Below are 22,906 nucleotides of genomic sequence, written 5' to 3'. Positions count from 1 at the left end.
TTATTTCTCCTAGGCAGCTCTACACCCCCCAGGATTTGATGCAGTTACAGCTCACTGCCTTATGTTATCAAGGAAGCTTTCCTGACCTTTAGAACAGGACTCATCATACATACAGAAGTGGGTAGTAAATTGTTTGAGCATGTGATTTATCACATGGGTCCCCTTGGATGGCCTGTATGCTCAGGAGTCAGAAATGTTACTTGTACCCACTGCCGAACGCTAGAGAGTACAGCACTCACCAGAACAGTTCACAATCTGCTAATGCCTACTATGATTCCTGTGTGGTTTTAGTGCTAAAGCTAGTGAGGGACATGGTAAAGAGTTGAACTGCACAGTTCAAGTAACCAGGCTCAGGAGATTTCAAACATCTTCCTCATGTGCAATACAAAACAACAAGAATACAAGCTATCAGGCCAGCTGCCAGGAGATCAAAATCTCACTTTAATGTAATAGCTGCTGGGAGTTCAAGTTCATCAGGTATACTTCATAGCTGGAGTAGGTTGGCCAAGCTATACCACTACTTACTATCCTAAGGTTTCTGTCTGTAACTAATAATAGTATGACAACTCACTCAGTGAACACGTATCTAGCAAATTTGAACAGGAATACCATAAGGACAAGTCATACTCGGCACACAAAATAACAGGAGCACAATTCACTTCCTCCTTCTATTTTTAACTACGCCAAAAATCTCCATGGAATTTTTAAGTACTTCAGAATTATTTATCTATTGGACTTCTATTTTAAATATTCATATGCCTGCCTTTCCCCTGAACATGTCAAGACCAATTATATGGTATCCATATCTATTTCCAATTTTTACTTGTATAGGAAAGAGATCTAAAATCAGCCTTATATAAACTACAGGCTATAAACACATCATGAAGTGTAAAACCATCTGTTTAGTAATCCCTTCTCCCTTGAATTCTTGCTAATCATTTATAAAACCCGAAATAGTAGTAATCTATTATGTTCAAAGCTATTCATTTCATTAAATACTTCTAACGACATTACATTCAATTTAGTATGTTGTGCATGCTTAACAATCCTCCAGATGCATTTGCACTTATTCAGCTGAAGGGAGAACTTGTGTTTGATGGAATATTTAGAAGCATATAAAGAAAATCCTACAGGGAGAACCACAGGACCTGGGTATTTAGCATAGCTAGATTAGGAACTTTCTGGTATATGTCAAAATATTTCCTCCTGTTTCCTGATTGGCTCAATTGGAGACTTCCTGCTCCTTTGATCATACTTCCTCCCTGTTTGCCTTCAGATGAATAACAACAGTTAGACAGTCTATGACTCTCTCTGACCTTTTCCGAACTGGGAACCTGGCCCAACACACCGTTCATCCAGTCGCAGGGCTCATTTCTGCTTCTTGATGACATTGGCACCAGTCCGGGGTGGTCCCAGGCCTGGTGTCCACATCACCCAGAAGTGGACATTTACCCTGTGACTAGATGAGTGTTGTCCAGGCAGGATTCCTGATTCAAAAACAAAGTTGTTTCAGTCCTCACTAAAGCTCTATATTCTTTAGCCAGTGCTAAACTTTACCAACAGTTGCTGGCTCTTACACAGCTCCTGCTGCAGGGAGGAATTCTGCCAGTTCCATCTTCTGGTACCTCACGGAAATCCCAACTCTCATGTATGGCATTTAGACAGGCAAGGGGATTGCAGTAGGGTGGGAAACATGACCTTCCATGTATCTATTTATCATTTTCAGAATATCTCCATAGAACATTTTGAGGTTTAATCAGCTTTTGAACTTCTGACATGGCAATATGTAAACTCCTCTGACTATTTCTAATGCAGCTGTGAAAGCAGCAGCAGAAGAGCTGTTTTTCATACCCCACTTCTCTCCACCTGAAGGAGTTTCAATGTGGCTTACAATCACCATTCCGTTCCTCTCCCGCAACAGATATCTTGTAAGGAAGGTGGGCCTGCGAGAGCTCAAAGAGAACTGCTTTAGAAGAACAGCGATAAGAGAATGGTGACTAGGCCAAGGTCAGCCAGCTGGCTGCATGTGGCAGAGTGGGGAATCAAACCCAATATTCTAGATTAGTGTCCACTTCTTTTTAAGTACAACAACCATGCTGGCTCTAACAGAGGCACGTAATTCGAGCAAGAATCCTGTAAGAAAATGACTTCATTAAAAAAAACACACAGAAGATGAAAATTCATGGTAGGAAATATTCCTAAAAGGGCAGGAATCATCAAGTACAAATTAAATCATTTTAAATCCTGTTCATTTCAACAGGAAAGACTTAAAGCCATGATTATGTATAGTTTGACTGTGCCATACATATACCCTATATATTTGGGAAGAATCCTCAATTCCATTCTTTATGTAGAATCCTAAACAGGTCTTCTCAGAATCCTCCTGAAATCTACTCAATGATATTCACCCAAGGAAAGTATTTTCAGGATTGTGGCCAAACATGAATACACATTTAGACACTCTCTTAGACCGTTTATGCACTGGAGGTTTCATGCCAGGATGCAGGCTGGAGTTTTAGTCATAGCAGGTTGCCCCATCTATTCCTGCACCCACATGGAAGAGCATTTGGCCTGGTGCACCTCATCCGCCCCCAATTTGTGCTCCTGAACGGGAGCTGGGGCAGTGAAGTTCCCAGTGCATAAACGGTCTTAGCAGTGAAAATAAAAGGAATGTTCAGTAGGATGTTTCCAGTTTTATATGACCTTGCATACTCTATCTTTAGAAGAAAACACACATGCGCAGTTATCCCCTCGGCCGTCTGTTCACACGTAGCTCTACATATATAAACCAGTATCATTCCATCATCCCGCCACTCTGTGCTATTCTCCTAAAATAAAACAGCCAGTCCCTAAAAACTTCTCTGATGTTGCTAGAGAATATCTAATGCACCCCCAAATATGTCCCCAGGCTTCATACAATCGGAGTGCTATTTCTGTAAGTATTATCAAGCATCCTCAGAAGGCCTATCTTCAGGAGAGAAGAAAAGCCGTCTGTGGGCAGGCGCTGGCTTTATCCCTAAAGACGTCAATGGCTAAACTCACATGTTTCTCAAGGTTTATCCTTCTGGCTAGAAACAACGCTTAGTTGTGTCTTTTAATATAGTGAAAGAATGAAGAGCATTTTCCCCATCAGCGATAAGGTGGCATCATTCATAGCCAACTGCAGTCACCTAGTCTAGGAGCAAGTCTGCATTATAAGAAACAGAAGTTGTATTCATCAATTTGTAATTATACTCGTGTGCCAAAAAAAAAAGCTATTAATTATTACACAATCAATCATGACAGATAATTAGCTTTCAATCACATCAGGCAATTGCCCAAAGCCACTAACAACTGCTTCACGTGGCATCTGCTATCACGCAAGAGGACCCTCCCCCCCAAATCCCGTTGTTGTGGTATCACACATGCACACACATGCACACACAAAAACACAGTCCCTGTGGTGAGAACCTGAAAAAAGCTCTCCAAGGCTGCAATTGTTTGTTGCAGAGAAATATTAAGAAAAAGATAATACCAGTAACACACACACAGATATAAAATTACAGACAGGTTGTACTCAAGATGTTGGACTGTAAATCAGGTGTTTGGAACTCAGAACCAATTTTCTCATGAAAAGAAACATAATATATACTGTAGAATCAGAGTCCAGTAGCAACAAAGATTTATTCAGGGCGTGCGCTTTTAAGTGCAAGCACTCTTCGTCAGACTAAGAACTCCTTACATGACCGTGGGAATATATAGCAAAAATGATTTCTGTTACTTTAGTAAACTGTGTCACACTTCCAAATACAGCCAATGATAATTCTTTGCCAAAACAGCCAATCAATTCCCTTGAAATGCAGTTGTTATTCACACAAGCATGGGAGTAATAAAACTGTCTGGGAAAGCAATCAAAGGCTGTCACATCACCATATGTTGCTTGCCCCATCTGTTCCCATGCCAGTGTGAAACATTCTTACAAGGTAATTGCCGGTAACTATCTTAACCCAAAGCCAGGGAGTAAATACAACATACCATAACATTACCATTACTTTACAGTCACATTATCACAGTATCACAAATAAAATAAGTTGTGAGGAATATGGATACACAAGTTGAAGGTTAGCATGAACAGTGAGATAAAAAACCTTTGTCCCTATTGAGTCCTGGGTATGTTGTAGTATTGAGTGTTGTAATTACTTGCATTTCTGCAATCTCCCTTTCTAGCCTGTTCTTGAAGTTCCTTTGCAATATAACAGCTACTTTCAGGTCCATTATTGAATGCTCTGGAAGGTTGAAGTGCTCCAGGTTTTTCAATTTTGTGGTTTTTGATGTCAGACTTGTGTCCATTAATTCTTTGGCGTAAGGTTTGACCTGTTTGCCCTATGTATAGAACAGAGGGGCATCGTTGGCACTTGATGGCATATACTAAGTTTGAAGATGAGCAGGTGTATAGGCCTTTGATGGTATAGGTGACGTTGTTAGGTCCAGTAATCATGGCATTGGAGTGTATATGGCTGCAAAGTTGGCATCTGGGTTTGTTGCAAGCTCTAGTACCAGTGTCCATGTTCACATTAGATGCTGCTTTGTTGTGGGTGAGGAGTTGTTTGAGATTGGGGGGCTGTCTGTGTGAAAGAAACAGTTTACCCCCCAGTGCTTGGGAAAGAGAACTGTCATTATCCAGTACAGGTTGTAGGTCACTGATGAAGCTGAAAGCTCAAGATATGTAACCACTAGTGGTGCTCTATTGTTTTGTCTTTTGGGTCTGTCTTCTAACATGTTTTCTCTTGGTATCCTTCTGGCTTTGTTAATTTGTTCCTTGACTTCACTGGCTGGGTATTTTAGTTCCAAAAAGGTTTGTTGTAGATCATTTAGGTGGGAATCTCTATCCGTGGGATTGGAGCAGATGCAGTTGTAACGTAGCGCCTGGCTGTATACAGTGAATTGTTTGGTATGTTTAGGATGGTAGCTAGAGGCATGCAGGTATGTTTGTCGGTCAGTAGGCTTTCGGTATCTACTGGTTAGGTTCACAAATTAGCCGGGGGGAAACCTACTAAATCTATGTTAGCTGAAATACTGTATGTTTGCAATGGGAACAGGCAAACAATATGGCTGTTATACTGTAAATAAACAAGATAGAAAATAACAGTAGAGCAAATATTTTTTTCTTTTATTTGAACTTGCTTACAGGAAGCACATTTTATTAGCGGAAGTTAGGAATGTGCAGCACAGATTACACCTTGGGAAAGAAGGGGTCTTCAACTCATGTATGAAGCTAAAACTCTTCAAGTGTTTTTCAACTCTTTCAGGACGAAGCAGCACTAGCAAAAATACGTAAAAAGAAGATGGCCATTTAAATACTGTCCCTCCTCTCCTCTTTTCACGCCAACACGCCCAAGCTCCTGTGATATCCTTTCTCGATCATCGGTTGCCCTTCTCCACTCTGAACCATCAATCACAACCTGATCTCTGCTGCATTTGTAAGTATGGTGGTTTGCAAGTTGGGAATGTACATGTATTTTTGCAGAAATCAACTACAACTTTGGAGAGGCCTTTTAAATCATGGGAAAGGCACAAGAGGAAAGTGACTCCGAGACTGTAAATTAATGTTCAAAATGTCAGGGAAGTCTTAATACAGAAGTTTTTTGAGTCCAATCTGGTGTGACCAAGTGATGTCTCAGTCTGGGAAGGAAAGAAAGTGTTATTGGTGTGTTGCTTTGGAATTTTTGGAAACTCTTAAGGTTTTATCATTAACTTTCCAGCAATTCCTAGAGAGGAGTGACATCACTTCTGAGTTTTCCCTGTTAATGACATAACACCATTGTGCCAATGGGAATGTTTATATTTGTTTCTCCTCCTGGTGGAGCACAAATGAACTAAATAAATATATAAGCAATAAAAATAAAATAGTTTTAAACACACATTCTTCCCAGTCCTTAACACTAACCACTACAACACACGGACTTGCACAAATGTTACGTAATCATCATTCTATCAAACAGCAAGAGATTCTTGGGACAGAATGATCAAGTTGAGTTTGCTTTAGAGGAGAGAGGACTGTAAATTTGTGGTCTCTTTCTGATATTAGTTTTAGCCACAGATAATAAAGCTGAAGCTGGAGTAACTCAGCACAGAATTTCACTGTTAAGACTATTTCATGCATTACTTGGTCCACTTCCTGGAAGTGTAATGAAGAACCATTATGAGTTAATCCGGAAACTATTTATAGCTGATAACATCTTAGAAGGAAATGCTGGCATTTTACAGAACCTCCTATGTTTTCCGAATTGAGTGTTGAAACATGGATTACTGCAGAGATGGCTGAATTTATGTATCTTGTTTACAGGGAAGAAGATACATTTTATAAAGAAACTTATCAAATAAATATGGAAACCATTTGCTGAGTCTATGACCATAGGATAAGATAGTGTATAATTCTGTGTCTTTTTGAAGTGTGGATTGTAACATAAATAAGTTCAGAAGTGAATTTCAGACTGTTGCTTTATGATTTCTTATCCCTGTAATTTTGTATACTTTAAAACGTTTCTAAAATAAAAGACTGGTTAAAAACTTTCATCAATATCTTGGAGCATTTCTTATAATATGGTATGAGCCCATTGAGAAGATGTGAAGTCTCAATTAATAATACAGCCACCTGCTATTCTAAAAAAATAAAATGTCTCAGAAGCAAACAAGTCACAATGGGGAACTCAGAATGGAATAAGTTCATTAACAGAATATCAAAGACAACATTAGAAGGGAGTTCAGGCTATTCAAGTATCTAAAGAGGAGACCTTGAAGGAAATACGACTGGGATAAAATCATTATAGCTCATACTAAAAATAAACTAAGGGAGTTGAAAGATGATAGGAATTCACCAGAGACTGCTTCATTAGGAGCAATATGATGAGAGAAGCCCGGAGGGTTTCATGAAATTAAATAAATAAAATTAAAAATGGAAATCCAGGGAGTTTTCCGTTCCAGCTAAAGGAAAGTAAAGAAGGGAGCAGTTGTAGGGCTGCTACATATGATTAACTAGATCCACAATTCCTTGCAAAGCTAATATACAAATATAGAACACATAAAAGGGATTTTTAAAAGGTTCAATTTACTCTAAAACACACACAGCTTATAATGCAACCAAAGAACAAACCTGTTATATCCTTATAACTTAGGCTTGAGAGCCTTCAGGAGGTGGCTGGAGATGTCCTGCTATTACAAGAGATCTCTAGGTGACAGGTCACCAGGAGAAAAATGGCCGCTTTGGAAGTTGGCCTCTATGGCACTGAAGTCCCTCCCCTGTCCAAACCCTGCCCTTCCCTGGCTCCACCCCCAGAATCTCCAACCCAGAACTGGCAACCCTATTATCACTCAATGCTTTCTTTAAGCAGTATGACCCTTAACATCCAAAGATTTTGTGGCATGCATAGTTTCTAAGCATTTACTAGCTAACAAGCTAGACAATTAGGAGGTACAGTAGATCATGGTATTTTTTTTACCACACAGAGATACTACCTCTGTTGCTGCTATGGCTACCAGAAAAATGAAGCAACAATAAAACTTCCACAAGTTTCCCTATAGTTTTCTTGCCCTGTTCAACCAGCAGTGGCCACCCTTTATTGAGCCATCTGGGCTTTATAAGGTTGCTTTTGTTTGTAAATCTGCAATTGCATATCTTAACACCGTCCACGGCGCTGCGGACTAAATAATGCGGTAAGGGCTGGTGGGGAGGAGTTAGGGCGGGCTCTGTCCAGGATGAGGGAGGGTGCCAATTGGTCCCTTCCTCGGACTGACAATCGGAGGGCCCTCCGATTGGCCGCCCGCTGGCAAGACAGCAATTGCGAGCCGCAGTTTAGAACTAGAGTATCTGATTTACACACAGAATATCCCAGGTTCAATCTCCAGTCTCCCCAGTTAACACATAGGGACATTTATCGCATTGGCAGCGCAACACCAGGCTGCTGCCAGTTGTTAACAATGGGGCGGTTTGCCCTGCCGCTTCCTGTGTCTCCACGGGGGACCATTTTCAGCAGCACGCCCTGTCTACCCTGGATTTCTGCCTCCAGATGAGGCAGCTGGGGCGGAAAAGTTCTGTTGCATGTGAAATATTGCATGGTGGAAGCTGGGTTATTTTTTTTTCTGTTTAGGGATACAGTAGCAATACCATAGACAAAAAAATGCCCCAAGCAGCTCAGCAGCACTGTGCAGCACTGCAGAGCCAGCTGGGAATTTTTTGTCCCTTCTGGGATGCCGTAGTTGGGGAGAAGCTGGGCCTGGATAACCTGACACTTCCCCTGCTGCACAGGCCTGCCCTGACAGAGGCCCTGTTGACACTTGGGGGAGAAAGGGAATGTGGATATATCTGCATTCCCTTGCTGTGGGGCAATGGAGGGCCTGAGTCAGGCCACGCCTGGAATGGGCCCAACTCACCACAAACATAACGCAGAACCAGGAATTAACCTCCATAGGACAGGTGGTAAGGTGGGGCTAATTCCTAGTGCAGAAAAGGTCTCAGGTGATGGCAAAATCTCTGAGTGAAACCCATTGAGACATCTGCCAGGCAGAGACGTTACCTTGACAGCTCAATGGTCTGGCTCAGTATAAGGCAATTTCACATGCACCTGGAGAATACAGGCAGTGAGGTGTAGTGGAAGGAGTAAAGGGAGACTCAGTTCATATCCACACTCTAAAATGGAAGTGTGCTGAGTAACCTTGAACTACTCACTCTCACCTATATTACCTATTTTGGGTCTCCACCAGGGACAGTGGGAGAAGAAAGGGTATAAATCATGTAAATAAATTCATGTATTTTCAAACACCAGGCTGTAATTTTCACATTTGCTTAAAAAAAAACATAGGCATATACCTCAAAAGAGCCTCTTGTGGCGCAGGGTGGTAAGGCAGCAGAAATGCTGTCTGAAGCTGTCTGCCCATGAAGCTGGGAGTTCGATCCCAGCAGCCGGCTCAAGGTTGACTCAGCCTTCCATCCTTCCGAGGTTGGTGAAATGAGTACCCAGCTTGCTGGGGGTTAAACGGTAATGACGGGGGAAGGCACTGGCAAACCACCCCGTATTGAGTCTGCCATGAAAACGCTAGAGGGCGTCACCCCAAGGGTCAGACATGACCCGGTGCTTGCACAGGGGATACCTTTACCTTTACCTTTTTATACCTCAAAAGCCTTATGTGTAAAGAAAAGTTATGTGTTCCAAGTTTCCCTCACTTTAAGCTATGGAAGATTAAAGGGCCTTCTGAGGAAAAGTGAAAGACAACTGCTTAGTAATGCAACAATGATATCGCTAACATGCTACTTGCATAATACAGCCAATACACTATCCATGTTTCTTAGCCATAAATACAGAGGGAGTTGTGCAGAGATAAGGAGTTCTCTTTGGAACAGTCTCTTAAATCCCTCTGCCAATGATGCTTAAAGCACCTCCTTATCTTCAAGTAGGCCATTTCACACCCTAATTACACTTCTAGTTAAGATAGGAAGTGTCTCCTAACTTAATTATTTGCCTTGTCTTTTTTAGTCTCTGTATGCCACTGCAAGCACTGTAAATAATTCCTCCCCCCCACCTTCATATTACTACCTCTCAAATATTTATAGACTGTTATATCCACCCTTAGTCTCCTTTTCTACAAGCTGTACATCATTTCTGGCACCCGTCTTTTGATCTGCTCAGATTTATCTATGCCCTCTTTCCACCACAAGATGCTCAAAAACCACTGCACCACATTTTCCTGGTTTCTTTATTTTCCTCCCAGAATTTTACCCATCCTAAAGGTCTTGGTTCTTACCTTTAAAGCCCTAAACAGTCTGGGGCCTTTGTATCTGAGAGATTGCCTTCTGCACCATGCCCTCCCCCCCCCCCGACTCCCAAAGTTTAAAATCTAGTGAGCAAAGCTCAAGATCCATGGCCCAAAAGAAGTTACTCTGGTCTCAAACAGGGCCAGGACCTTTTCAGCCCTGGACCCGGCCTGGTGAAACGCCCTACCCAATGAGATCAGTGCCCTATGGAACCTTATGCAGGGTCTTTAAGATGGAACTGTTCCACTAAGCATATGGTTGAGGCCTAGAATTCTGGCCTCCCTACCTAAAACATCAACCAATATCCACTTTACTGAAAATGTACTTTATGGTCCCTTCTCTCACTAGACAGAAGGAGGTGGCATTTCTGAAATTGCTTGCTTTTAATTTTAAATTAACCATATTATAAGATTTATATGTTGGCTTCATTGTGTTATATTTATATTTATATTAGTTTTATATTAGTTTTTATATTATATAAAAGGATGTAAAAATGTCAGAATGAAGTGACTGGGCAACACTGGATAAGGAAGGACTATACCATATTGCACCCAAGCCCATAACCAGACTCTGAAAACTTCTCCCACAGCAGCCTCTTTATAGAAAAACTATAGTACGGTTGTGTGGTACTACTGGCTGCTGAGCCAGGCCTCAAGGACTTGAGAGGGACACATCACTTTCCACTGTATCCTTCTCCTCACATTATTTCCCTTTTCCCTTCTCTTGCAAACCCCCATATCGTCTCCCCTTTCCCTGCTAAATTCCAATCTTCTCAGCCATTCACCAATTTGTCTTTGGTCTGCCTCCAACAGAATATGGTTGGAAAGCCTAGCTATGCCCCTCCCACCCCCTCCAGGCACATCACTGACCATTGGTGGGGCAGGTCACCAAGTCCATATGTGGTCATATAACTCGATAAATGTTTAGCAAATTTTAAAAGTATATATTTAAATTAACTAACTCTCACCCATTTAGGAAACCCTTCTAGGGCCGTCATTACCTGAAACCCTGGCTGAGAAAGCCTGCAATAGACACCTGCACATGAACTGTGTAGTATAGGGGTTAAAGAGTATAGGGGTTAACTGCTTAAACAGTACCGCAGGGCCTGCAAAAAGGAGCTCTTCTACCAGGCATTTGGCCGAGACCAGACGTAATCAACAGCGACCAAAGGGCCCCTGCTCCCCCCCCGCCCCCCCCCCCAGAATTCCATCAATAAGCTCTGGACCTGTTTGTACTACTATATACTGTTATATTGTGCTGTTATTTGGTTACAATTATTAGTTGTCAGTTATATATGTTTTATAGACTGTTTTATGTATTGTTCTTTGTTATGATGTAAAGTATGATGTAAAGTACTTATATATCATATAAGTATGATAAATAAATAAATAAATAAATAAATAAATAAATAAATAAATAAATAAATAAATAAATAAATAAAGTGCTAGACTAGGACCTGGGAGACCTGGTTCAAATCACTACTCTGCCAGGAAGCGTGGTGGGTGATCATGGCCAGTCACACACTCTTAGTTTAACCTACCTCAAAGTTTTGTTTTGAAGACAAAACAGAGGAGAAAACAACAATGCAATACTCTTTAGGTCCCCACTGGGGAGAAAAGCAGGGTATAAATAAGGTAAATAAGGACTGGACATTTTCCAGAATTTACAGTGCCATCCTGACCAGATACACCCTCCTAAATCCACTGAAGTCAACGGGCTTAGAAGGCTGTGACTCCGCTTAGGATGCCACTGTTGATTTCTCTATGCAGGAGTGAACCTTCACTAGGAATCCTGAAGGGATATTAGAGAAATATCAGTTAGGAGGTCTTTGCTCATGAAGGAAGAGTGGGGTCGGTCGAAACGGGAATGCAAATTCTGGATGCTAAGAGGCACAGAACTGCTCACAAAGCTTGTGGTTTCTGTGCCTTCTCATCCTACTGAGGACAAGTCTGTATCAGACACATTGAATTTAGGAAAGAGGCAAATTAAAATAATTGGAATTACTGACTATTGGTACTCAACATCATCTACAAACTGTTTTTAACCTCTCAAACTCAGATATCCAGAACATCTCATTTTCTAATTAATCTACATAAAACAAATCTCTTATTCTCTCCACCTTTCTTGAAATGTTGTGGTAAAATGAAGTATGGCATTTTAAGAGAAAAATGTAATCAGGATTTTCAGTGTTTTCCCCCTGCCACAACATTCAGTATTTTGTATTCTTTTCCCACACGGACTTTAAAGATAAACTCATTTTAAAAGGACCGGTGTTACTGTAGCTGAGATGGGGTGTGAGCATACTGCTGAGCATAGCTGCTCTTTCTCCCTCCCACCCCACCCCACCCCCGCTTTTCTTTGAAGAACGACATGTCACCAGAGGCTTGAAAAATTGTCTTTGGTCTCTCAATGTGCCATAATATTTCTGACCTGCCAATAAAATGGATACAGCAAGAAAAAGACTTTTCCGGTACCTTGTATGATTTGTGTGACTCCTTCACACCCTATTCCTCTCACTGTAAACTATGTGCACTGTGATGAAGTTTGAAAGAAAAACTGCTGGACCTTTGGGTTAAAAAAAATCATGCAGGAAAAAAGAATCTGTTCCCGCTAAGAACTCAGGAGATGCCCAGCACGAAATCTGACAACCAGGCCAATCAAAGTCCATCCTATATCTGGTGGGCATCTATGAGGCCTCTCTGCCTATGACAGAGAATTAGGGAGACAACTGTCTTTTCCCCATCAGATTTTCATCCTTCTGAGAAGGACTGGTTACCAGGTGCCCGTTAGAAGAGTATAAAGACCTTCAGAGGACAATCATGTATATAGTGGCCTTCAGGCTTCAGCTAGGAGTTCAGACAATGAAGAGAAGACTTCAAAACATCGGAACAGGCAATTGTTTAGGCTTTGAACCCCAAGCATTTTCTTGAAAGGAAATTCAATGGAAAGCAATGGATTCTAGGGTCAGGATATGAGTCATTGAACTGCGCATATTCTAGCCGCAACATTTATCAACTGTGTCAGGGTCAGTGCAGTGCCCTGCACTTCTTCCTTTATGACTAATATTCCAGAATTAATTTCTCTCATTCTTTGTAAGAATTTTATCTTCTTTGAGAAGAATTCTAGCTTGGTTATCAATCTAAAAGGAAACCTACGAATTGACATTTGCTAAAATGCCGACTTGTCCTCATTTGATCAGCTAACAAGTTATGCTTTATAGAAAAATAGTTGCTAATTAGAAAGGGAAAAAGGCCCAGCAGAAGAATCTATCTGTACCCCTCTTCAATGTACTTTCAGACTAACAAAAGTATCTAATAAACGAAACAAATATAGTGTATAGAAACCATAATTCAAGTAACATGAAATCTCTTCTTGCAGAACTGGGTCTCTCACATATCTATCTTACCTGAATTACAGAGGTAAATTCTCACCTGCGTCTTAAGACATATTAATAGTGCCTATTTCTGCATGAAGATACATGTGTGACAATTAAGGCTGCTATTCAATTAAAGACTGGCGGATTACTCACCTGCCTCGGAACAGTCTGAATTTAAAGTGATCAAGTGATCGATAGTTTTATTTCCAAACTTCAAATACCTATAACACCTTTCATACCCAGCATTCAAGGAAATAGGCTTATTGCCCTTACTTCCATTCATTACAAAAGGTTCTATTAATTAATAAATGAAATTTAGGTTTCTTGATCTACAAATTAAGTAAAACGTTCTTCCCTAATAGAAAACTTAAGCAGAAAAATCTTGACTATATGTCTAAATTTATCTTTGCAAAGACTATTAATTTCTGTACTTAAGAATTTGATATTACTTCACCAAGAAATACTCATGTGGAAGCAGCCATGGTTCCTTGGCATCCAAAAGTGCAGAAGTTTGTGTCCCTACAGATCTCCCTGGCAGGACTAACATGGTATTTCTTACCAAGCTATATTCAAATTCATTAGCACCTCAGAGACCAACAAGACCTCTCAAAAGCTCATATCCCCCAAGTCTCCATAGTCTCCTAGGTGATACTGAACTCAGATTGGACAGGTCTCCTGCAGACCAACCCTGCTATCCCCTGAAACTATTACAGGCAAGTGCCAAATTACTAGGTTATCTAAGGAACTACAACTAGAGATTCTGAAACTACAAAGCTTGTTAAAAATAAAGGTCATGCAATCCTGCACTTAGCCCCTATCCTCAAAAAATACATTTTGGTCTTATGCAGGAATCAAAGTCAGGCTTAGGGATTGTTTTAGTACTAATCTCTTTTGTGCTGCTGTGATGAACTGCACTTTTAAAAGCTTAGAAGTGCAGTAGAAATAGCTGAAGGATTGTGACGAGTTAATTCATCCTAGAAACAGAGAGCATTGCATGACAAGCTCTTCCAAGAGGTCTGATTGGTTAGCATCAGCTGAGCAGAAAAAGATTTCTGAACCTGATGTTGAGGAGAATTCAATCTAATTTCTAGCTGAGAAGAGTCTAATACCGACAGTTTCAGAATTCAGGCCTGATTGAGAACAGTTTAATACAGATAGGAGAACTGGGGGAAAGCTGGCAAGGAAGTTGGGAAGTAGGCAAAGATTCTCATTCAGACCAAAGAAAGGGGATAGATAATGAGAGGAGAATTTACCTACTCAGACAAACAGCTCTGAAGAGTGCAGAGATCCCTGTGGTTGGAAACTGCCATTAGAGATCTGAAGAGTGAGTTTAAACTCAAGATGAGTACTGGTGTTTCAAGAGAAGGGGGTTGGGTACTGGAAAGAGTGTACCAAACTTCTGGAAACCAAAATACTTAAACAATACTCAAAGAAAGTGTACTGTAGTATTTGGGGGGGGGGGGGGAAATGGAACAAAAGCCTCTGAACATAAAGGTTTAAGTCACTGTGAAAAGCTTAAGAAACTCTAATTAGTCTGAAGGATGAGAACTACTGTCTGTGCATGCACTGCTTTTCTCACAGAAATATCAACTCCCGATTTCACCTGACCTTTAACCTCTATGTTAAATAAAATATATTATTTTTAAATTCAAAATGCCCTGAGTGCCATTTAAGTGGTCTAAGAAAAAGAAGGCTTCTGATCCTTTCCTCAGGTTCCTGGGCTGAGCCAACTGCCAAAATATCATATTGTGACAGGGTGGGGCAGACTTCAGCAAGGAAGAAAAAACCTTACTAGGGTAACTCAGTCAATAAAGGGAAATAAAAAGAGGGAAAAATCTTGTCTCTACGGGAGGAAAAGGGACAGGGCCATCATGGCTGCTTCAAGTTTTAAAAAGCCACATCAGTCCCTTTCCTCCCCCTATTCCCTCACACCCCAAAGATGCTGAGACTGGAGGCCATGTCCGTTTGCAGAATACTACCTGTCGATGAGACGGCCCCTGAGGTTGCTGTGGTTGCCGTGGACTGTGGGGGGCTGCTGCTCTCAAGCAGTAAGCAGGAGCCATTGGCATTATTCTCTTTCTTCATGTATATTTCTGTGGCACTCGGCAAAGGGATGGGGTGGCTGATGCCCAGTTCTTCCTCTTGAGCTTGCTGCCTTCTCAGGGCCACCTGCAAACAAGAAGATTTTTAGCTCGAAAGGGGAAAAGTTAAACAATTAAGATACAGAAAAGCCAGAGCTCAAGTCTCAATCTTAAACAGCCTGGAAGTGTTAAGACAAGGACATGGCAGGGAGTGGAAGCGCAGATAGCTGCACAAAACCCTCTCTAATTTACGTTCACCTAACCTTGGAAACATCACTAAATCACTAAAAAAAAAATTGTTGCAAGGAACCCTGAATCACACCTACAATTATGGCACATCCAGGTTCTTGAGAAATAACACAATCATATTCTTCAATAGTCTGTCATTCTGTAAACTGAGTAAAAAAAGGAACTGTGCAGAAGGGCATTTCTTTAAAGGAAATGAGGCTGCAAGAGGACTGCAGTCTGTCTATCATGCATTGTTTTCTACTTCTGTAAGTCCATTTTTTGCATTGATCATGTCTGTTACTTTTTTTGTTGTGATCCATGGCACTCTTTGTTGCACATCCCTTGCTAAATGACTGCAATACCCGGGAGTGGATCCAACCATTCTTCAAGCACCCTTTCTCCAGTCTAAGGGACCCTTCATTCACTTTTAAGTGGAATCTCCTTAGACTGGATGAAGGCTTTGAGGCAAAAGGAAGGGTGGGATATACCTATTTGAACAAATAAATAAACAAACTACATTCAGTCTAGGAGTAGGAAACGGGTAGGATCCACCTGATTGTGTAATCTGATTCAACAAGAAAGTCAGGCCATAAATAAATAAAATAAAAATATTTATATTTATATATTTATTTGTTCCACTCAGGCACATTGCCATTCTCTCTTCCACCTTAATCTCAGAACCGTCATGTGAGGTATGTTAATTTCAGAGTGTACGACTGACCCACGGCTACCCAGCAAGCTTCCCAGGCACAGGAGCTATAGGTGAAAGGAGATGAAATTGACAAGCTCTTTTTTAAAATCCAAAACCATATTCAGTAGCAGCAAACCCCCTACAAAACAATGTTACTCTCAGCTCTTATACTGTGGGGGGAAAAACTGTAAATCTTGTTTAGGACTTGACTGACACAGTCAAATTTCTGAATAAGTGTCTGTTCTACCACCCTGTATTCCATGTGTATAGCCCAAATGCTTGAGGATGGCTGATGGAAAGACCAGAGAGATGAGAAGTTCTAACAGAGGCTTGGGGTGCAGTTCTTTATATCAAACTTGTCAGTTGTTTTGATGTATTACAATCCTGTCTGCCCAGCATCTGATCATTTTATTTCCTCTTTTCTGTACCTTTTCCAGCGCTTATTTCAAGGGGGCATGACAAGAACGCAAATGAATCTGCACCAGAGATTCCTATAAAGGCATCACAATTCTATTTTCAGTGACTTCCCTACTGATTCCCAACATTCAGTTTGTCTTTTCCACTGGCAATGCTGTCATAATCTGATGGGTCAATTCAGATCCTATGCGGTTAAAACACTGGCCTCATAAGTCTCAGTCTGAACAAATACCATTTACTGCCTTACTTTGCACCTGAAACTTGCCCACTATCAACATGTCATTTGCATTTGCCTTTGTCATTATTTACATACCATGATGGTTTATGTGTCATGATAAAGGCCTGTAAGAATATGGTTTAGTTCACACAAAAGCCCTCAGCCCAATATGCTTGAAGTTAATAAGCATGTTTTAAGAGTACCACAGAAGCACACTTAACAAAAGTTAAGTGACATCTCCAGTTCTTGGAAAATCACCTTCACACTCCTATGTAAAAGGGAAGCAACTGACTTCCCTTGTTCCAAGAGCAAATCCCAGAGTGGCTTTTGGGGGTGGGAGGCCAAAATAAATAAGATGGATTTTTACCTTGGTTGGTTACGGGAACCAAGGCAATTGTGCCACAGCGGGGGAGCAGTCTGGGTGACACAGCCAGCCCCAGCAGTAGCAGAAGAACAGGCTGTGCTGGAGTGGATACATTTGCAAGAAGCTTCAGTTTTGAAAAGCACCAGGCTTGCACAAATCGGTGCTTAGGGCTGAACACTGCAGACTAGCAGTCCACCATCAGCTTCATTGGAATTTCTCTTCAAGTGCAAGTTTTGCTTTAACATGAACCACATGCTTCCTTTAGCCGTGCACTGCTGCCATGGTGCAAACAGAGCTGCAAGGCTGGAGCAGACCTCCATTTTGAACACTTCAAGCAAGGGCAATATCTCCCCTGATCCCGGCTGCAGAGCTGTCAGGTTTTTGTTTTCCCAACTCCTGTATCTTGAACGGTTGCACAATAGCCGGAGTAAAGAAAGGACGGCAAAACCTGATCTGAGCCACAGTAAGAAAGGTGGGCAAGAAATAGGCTAAATAAATACATAAAATTTGAATGGAAGATGCCAGAGGCTGAACTCTGAGGCCTTCTGCAACACACAAAACAGTTATATCTTCTGATGCAGGTTAGGGCCAGCATTAGATAGGGAGATCTTGAGAAATGGTGAGCCAATGGAAGTCCATGCTAAACTCCAAGGGTCCCTCATGTTATGCCCCATTCAAATCATAGGTGCTTATATAAAGAGCTTAGGAAACCAGCAAAAAAAAAAAACTGGATATGATCGTGCAGGAAAGCAAGTACTAATAGGCTTTGCTAAGAAATGGCGAGATGATTCTTGTGATTGGAATATAGGAACTGAAGGTCAACTCTTCAACAGGAATAGAGGCTACCTCACATATTAAAAATTGATACAGCTGTACAGAGGCCCAGGCAAGTAAACGTGATATAGCTGAGCACCTAGATCCTGCCTGAGACGGCTTACAATTAAAATAAAGTGTAAAAACAAACAAGCCACTAAAACAATCCCAGGGACATAAAACCAGAATAACTGTACTGAGCCCACTGAGAAGAGCAGTATAAACTTTTAATTAATAAATAAAGCTATGACTCCCCTCCCCAGGCTTGCAACATATCATAAAACAACTTGAACAATAAATTCCCTCATAAAAAGCCTGAATTAATAATAGTTTTGACCTGGTGCCTAAAAGTAAAGTAGGTGCCAAGCAAGCCTTTGAAAATGGAGACACAAATTTAAAAGATCAAGAGTGTTGTAAAATTGGTCTGTGGTTAACACAATGAAGTTTAGTAGGGTTTTAAGAATCCGCTGCTTGGCCCTGACACAGATTTTTAGAAAATGGGACGGCCCATTGTGGTATAGGCCAAACACATGCTTTATTAGAAGTACTTCACCTGTGCAAATAGCAGAGTGATGGTCAAAAAAGATGGTGGGATTCCGATTAAGTACATTAGGCTAAAACGTTTAATGCGTCTGATGATTCCTCCTTTACTGGAATCATAGGATCTTTCCAGTTTTAATGTATTCTTATGCAGTTCAGGTGAAAGTTGATAATTACATCGCAACATATTTTATTTCCTTTCCAGAAATCACATATTATTATCAAAATCTGGCCAGCATTTATTTTTTACTTTACAAAGGAACAAGGAGCTCTCATCAACCCTTAGCATTAACTGTCATTTTTACAAGTAACAATGCAGGTTAAAAAGGGCTGGGCTCATGACAGGACACATATAAAGGGTACAGCCAGAAGCAGCAGCATTTTTTCTTTTCCTTTCTCATAAGTGTCCTAGATGCCTACAAAGAGAAAACGGATACTGCCAGATGAGGATTTCTTAGCTAGCTCAATACATATATTTTTAAAATAATGTTAATTTTAAAAGGCATTGTGTTAAACAGCTTTTGTCTGAAATGTTGAAGATCTACCATCTGTGTTAAGTATAACCTCACTCCCTAACATTTTGTGGTGGGCTTCACCTTCTGCAGCAGCCATTTTATCCTCTCCTGTAGGCTGAAAAAGCCTTAGGGACCCCTGAAAAAGGACCTGAAACAAAACTGTTCATTCAGTTTCAATAAAGTGTGATTAAAGGGGCATACTGTAGCAGTCTTCCTATATCTGAAGAGTTGTTAGAAGATGGACACAGGCTGGCTCTCTGTTGCTCCTGAATACAAAAAAGGAGTCCAAATTACAGGAAAACCAGCTTAATTTACATATTAGGAAGAGTGCGCTAATGTTAAGATCTGTTCATCTGTGGAACAAAGTGCATCAGGGGATGACAATCTCCTTTCTGGAAGAGATTTTTAAAGTGAGGCTGGACTAAGATTTAGAAGGGTGCTAACTTGAGATACCAGTCAGGAGGTTGGACCTTTTGCACTTGGGTGCGTTTCCAACTGTGCAGTTTCATCCTACTGAACAGCAGGACACGGAAGACATCTAGAGCTCAATCTGGCCACTCCAGCAAGACTGTGATCTAGGGGAGACAAGACTTCAAGCCTAATGTGAGAGCAACTCCCTTCAAAGTGCCAGGAGGGAATGCTCAGATCCTCTTCAGCAGACCCAAAGGTCTCATCGCTGAGGCGGGTGTTTTCGTTTACCATCTTCAGCAAATGCAGCCCCGTACAATCAGCAGTTGGCCTTGATTCACAGGCTTCTCTCCATCTCCCTAGTTTTTTCCCCCCATTTCTGTGCCACTGATCCCTGGCAGCTGCTGGCAGCTCTTCCTGGCAGCTCTTCCTCAAACCTGCCTTGCCCCTCTCCAGGCTTTGCACAGCAGACACTATGATCCTCTGATCTGGGCAACAGAGAGCAAACGAAGGGCAACTGCATGGTCAAGAGGAGCGACTGGCCAGTCCAAACCAGGACGGATGGGGGCATTCTAAAATGTCAGCCTTCTTGGAGAGAAACCCTAAACTGGCCTATGTCCCATGTCATTCCCAGCACAGTGGTCTACGGATTTCAACCACTGTATCATTTCATTAGTGAACATTCGCCATGGTCTTCTTTCCCAAATCATTTCACCAGAAGGGTCCTCTGAAAAAAATTATTATTAAAAATGCATACATTTGGGTTGGAGACAGCCCTAGGAATGCCGTCAGGAAGCATCAGCATGTGTGCGTTTTCTCTTCCGACTTCACTGAAACTTGCTTGCTTAGTTTTGGATTTTCTAATCAGTAAACTTGCTGTTTTTAAAAAAATAATAGACAATTTTAGCCACAGGGGTTTAGTGCTCCAGAGTAGCCCTGGTGAGGAAGCTTGCACTTAAGTCCCTGGATATTTTGGAAGCCTGAAAAGATGCTGCCATGGCCTTTGGCCTGCTGGCTTCCTGCTGGAGCCTGCAGATACCCCCAGTAGCTCAGTGCTAGATGCTCCCCCAGTTTCCCTGGGGATTTGCAGAAGAAATAGTCTGGAGGAGCCTGGACTGAATCAAGAAAATACCAGAGAGTCAGCAAAGAGGCCTGAAGAAAGCAGCAAGAGGAGCCTGAAGAAAGACTCAGCAATAACTGGTTACTGTTGGAAAAGAGACAGAGATGCCAATGGGAGGAAGTAAGCAACAGGCTGCCGGTACTCATCAATTATTAGATTTGATTGGTGGGAATATTCTGGAAGGAGAGTTGAAACCTGTCATCTCCGAGTTGCAAGTAAAATTACTGCCTGGGCTGAAGGACCAGTGTCCCAGGCTGCTGACAGCCAGCCTGGTGTAGTGGTAAAGGGCAGTGGCCTCTAATGGGAGAGTCGGGTTGGATTCCCCACTCCTCCTGCACACGCAGCTGGCTGGGTCACCTCGGGGCAGTCAATTCTCCTAGAGCTGTTCTTGCAAAGCAATTCTCTCTGAGCTCTCTGCGCCCCACCTACTGGTGCCTGTTGCAGGGAGAGGAAGGGAAAGGTGATTGTAAGCCGCTTGGGGACTCCTTCGGGTAGTGCAAAGCGGGGTACAAAGGCAAGTCTTCTTCTTCTTCTTTTGGTACCGCTGCAGACTCTTCCTCCGCCCCCCGCCCCCGGGCGCGCTTTCCCCGGCCCTTTGCAGCGGCTGCCTTTGCTCGGGCCCCGGGCGGGCTCACCTGGGCGGCCATGACGCGCTGCCTCTCGGCGATGAGGCTGCACTTCTTGCACTGGCAGTCGCGCCACATGCAGAAGCGCTTGTGGCCCTTGAGCGGCGAGGAGTAGCCGTGGTTCCTGCAGCGCGCGCACTTGGGCAGCCGCGGCGACTTCTTGCCGCCGCCGCCGCCGCCCGCCGCCTTGGCCGCGGGGCCCAGCTTGGCGCCAGGGGACTCCGCCGCCGCCGCCGCCGCCTTGCCGAAGGGCGCCTCGTTGGGCATGCTCGCCGGGCCGGCCGCAGGGAGGGCGACTGAGCCGCAGGGGCCAACTTCGGAGCACGTTGCCGAGAGGCGGGCGCCGCAGGCTCCACCCCCCGCCGCTTCCCTCCACTCCCAGGAGCGCGCCCCCCACACGCCCGCCCGCCCGCCCGCCCGGCCGGCCCTGGACGGAGCGGACACCCGGCGGCGGCGGCTGCCCTCCTCGGCGTGCAGCGCAGATGCTGGCGGGCCACCGACGGAGCGAGCGCTCCAGCCAGCCGAGGCCGCCGCCGGCCGGGACCCCGCAGGGCCTCCTTCGCGCCGGAGCTCCCCGTCCGCGCCTCCCGCGGCAGCCCCCTTCAGCTTCGGGGAGACCCGCGGCGCCTGTGCGCTGCCCATGAATCACCCGCACCATGAAACCATTGTCTGGAAAGGAAAATTGTCTTTTAGCCTCTGACATTAAAACAATAATGATAAAAAAGTGTGAACACGGTTAATGTAGCATGGAACACAAGCAGCAACCCCATTAAACGCGAATAATAATTCCTAGGTAGGTGGCTCTGGGATTCCTACGACCTGCAGGATGCCCACCGCCCAAGAAGGAGAGGCAGACCCTGAAGAAACAGCCCATCCCTCCCCTTCGCTTGTCCACTTGTTTTCTTCTAGAAATCCTCCCCCACATAAGAAAATGGGGAGGGTGCTAGAGGAATAGGAAAGTGTCAACTTGAAAGTACACCGTTATCAGGGGTCCTCTTTTTAGAGGACCCACTCTCACTCTCTCTCTCTCTCTGGGCATCTTTAACTTTCCTTTTGGGGTACGAAGGTTAGGAATAGTCCGAATTTGTCATAGGGACCACTTGTTTGAAGTAGTCGGAAAATATGCCCTCATGTTTTGCTTTACAAAATATGGCAACCCTCATAAAGGTTTTCTAATTTGTCTGATCATCTTGCAGTCACTGGAAATGCAAAACAGTCCAAGTGTTTCTTGCAGACGGAAGAAGAGAGCTGGGTTTCCTTGTGCCGAGAGAGTTGCAGGAGGACCGCAAGAGGGTTTTGCTGCTTGCGCTGTTATCTTGCTGCTGCTCTAGCAAATGGGACTTTGCAGGCTTTGTGAGCTGTTGGACTGAAGACCAAATAAATGGATGTTTGTTTATAGTGTATGCCGCCTTTCCAGAGAACTTCTTGGGGAAACTTGCATTAACTCAAAGTCATTCAAACACAGCCGGTCAAAACAAGCAGGACATAAAAGCAATGTTTTTATTAATTTGTGTTCTTCACATTTTTACCACACCCATCCCACCTAAATGCGGGTTCAGGATGGCTTACAAGCATTAAACGAAGTACAAAATAACAATAAAAACATTAGAACCCATTCCCACCCAGCCTACCCAGTATGTCGACTGTCAAAAAATGAAATGTCAGAGTAGCTAATGAGGGGACAGAGAGATAAAAATCCACCAGAGCAAGGTCCCTTGTCCCT

At 42.9% G+C, this 22,906-nt stretch overlaps 1 protein-coding gene across 1 annotated transcript in view; it reads right to left on the bottom strand.

Annotated features, from left to right (window-relative positions):
- DMRT1 (doublesex and mab-3 related transcription factor 1) overlaps nucleotides 1–21,464 on the bottom strand; it is a 58,032-nt gene extending 36,568 nt beyond the window's left edge. The window contains 2 exon segments of the mRNA XM_077344891.1: nucleotides 15,143–15,332; nucleotides 21,193–21,464. Of these exon segments, the coding sequence (XP_077201006.1) occupies nucleotides 15,143–15,332; nucleotides 21,193–21,450 (448 nt within the window). The 5' untranslated portion in view covers nucleotides 21,451–21,464.
- Nucleotides 21,465–22,906: the final 1,442 nt, after the last annotated feature.

The sequence above is a fragment of the Paroedura picta genome, chromosome 7 (assembly GCF_049243985.1).
Source record: "Paroedura picta isolate Pp20150507F chromosome 7, Ppicta_v3.0, whole genome shotgun sequence".
NCBI lineage: Eukaryota > Metazoa > Chordata > Lepidosauria > Squamata > Gekkonidae > Paroedura > Paroedura picta.
This window is presented reverse-complemented; position numbering and strand designations above follow the sequence as displayed.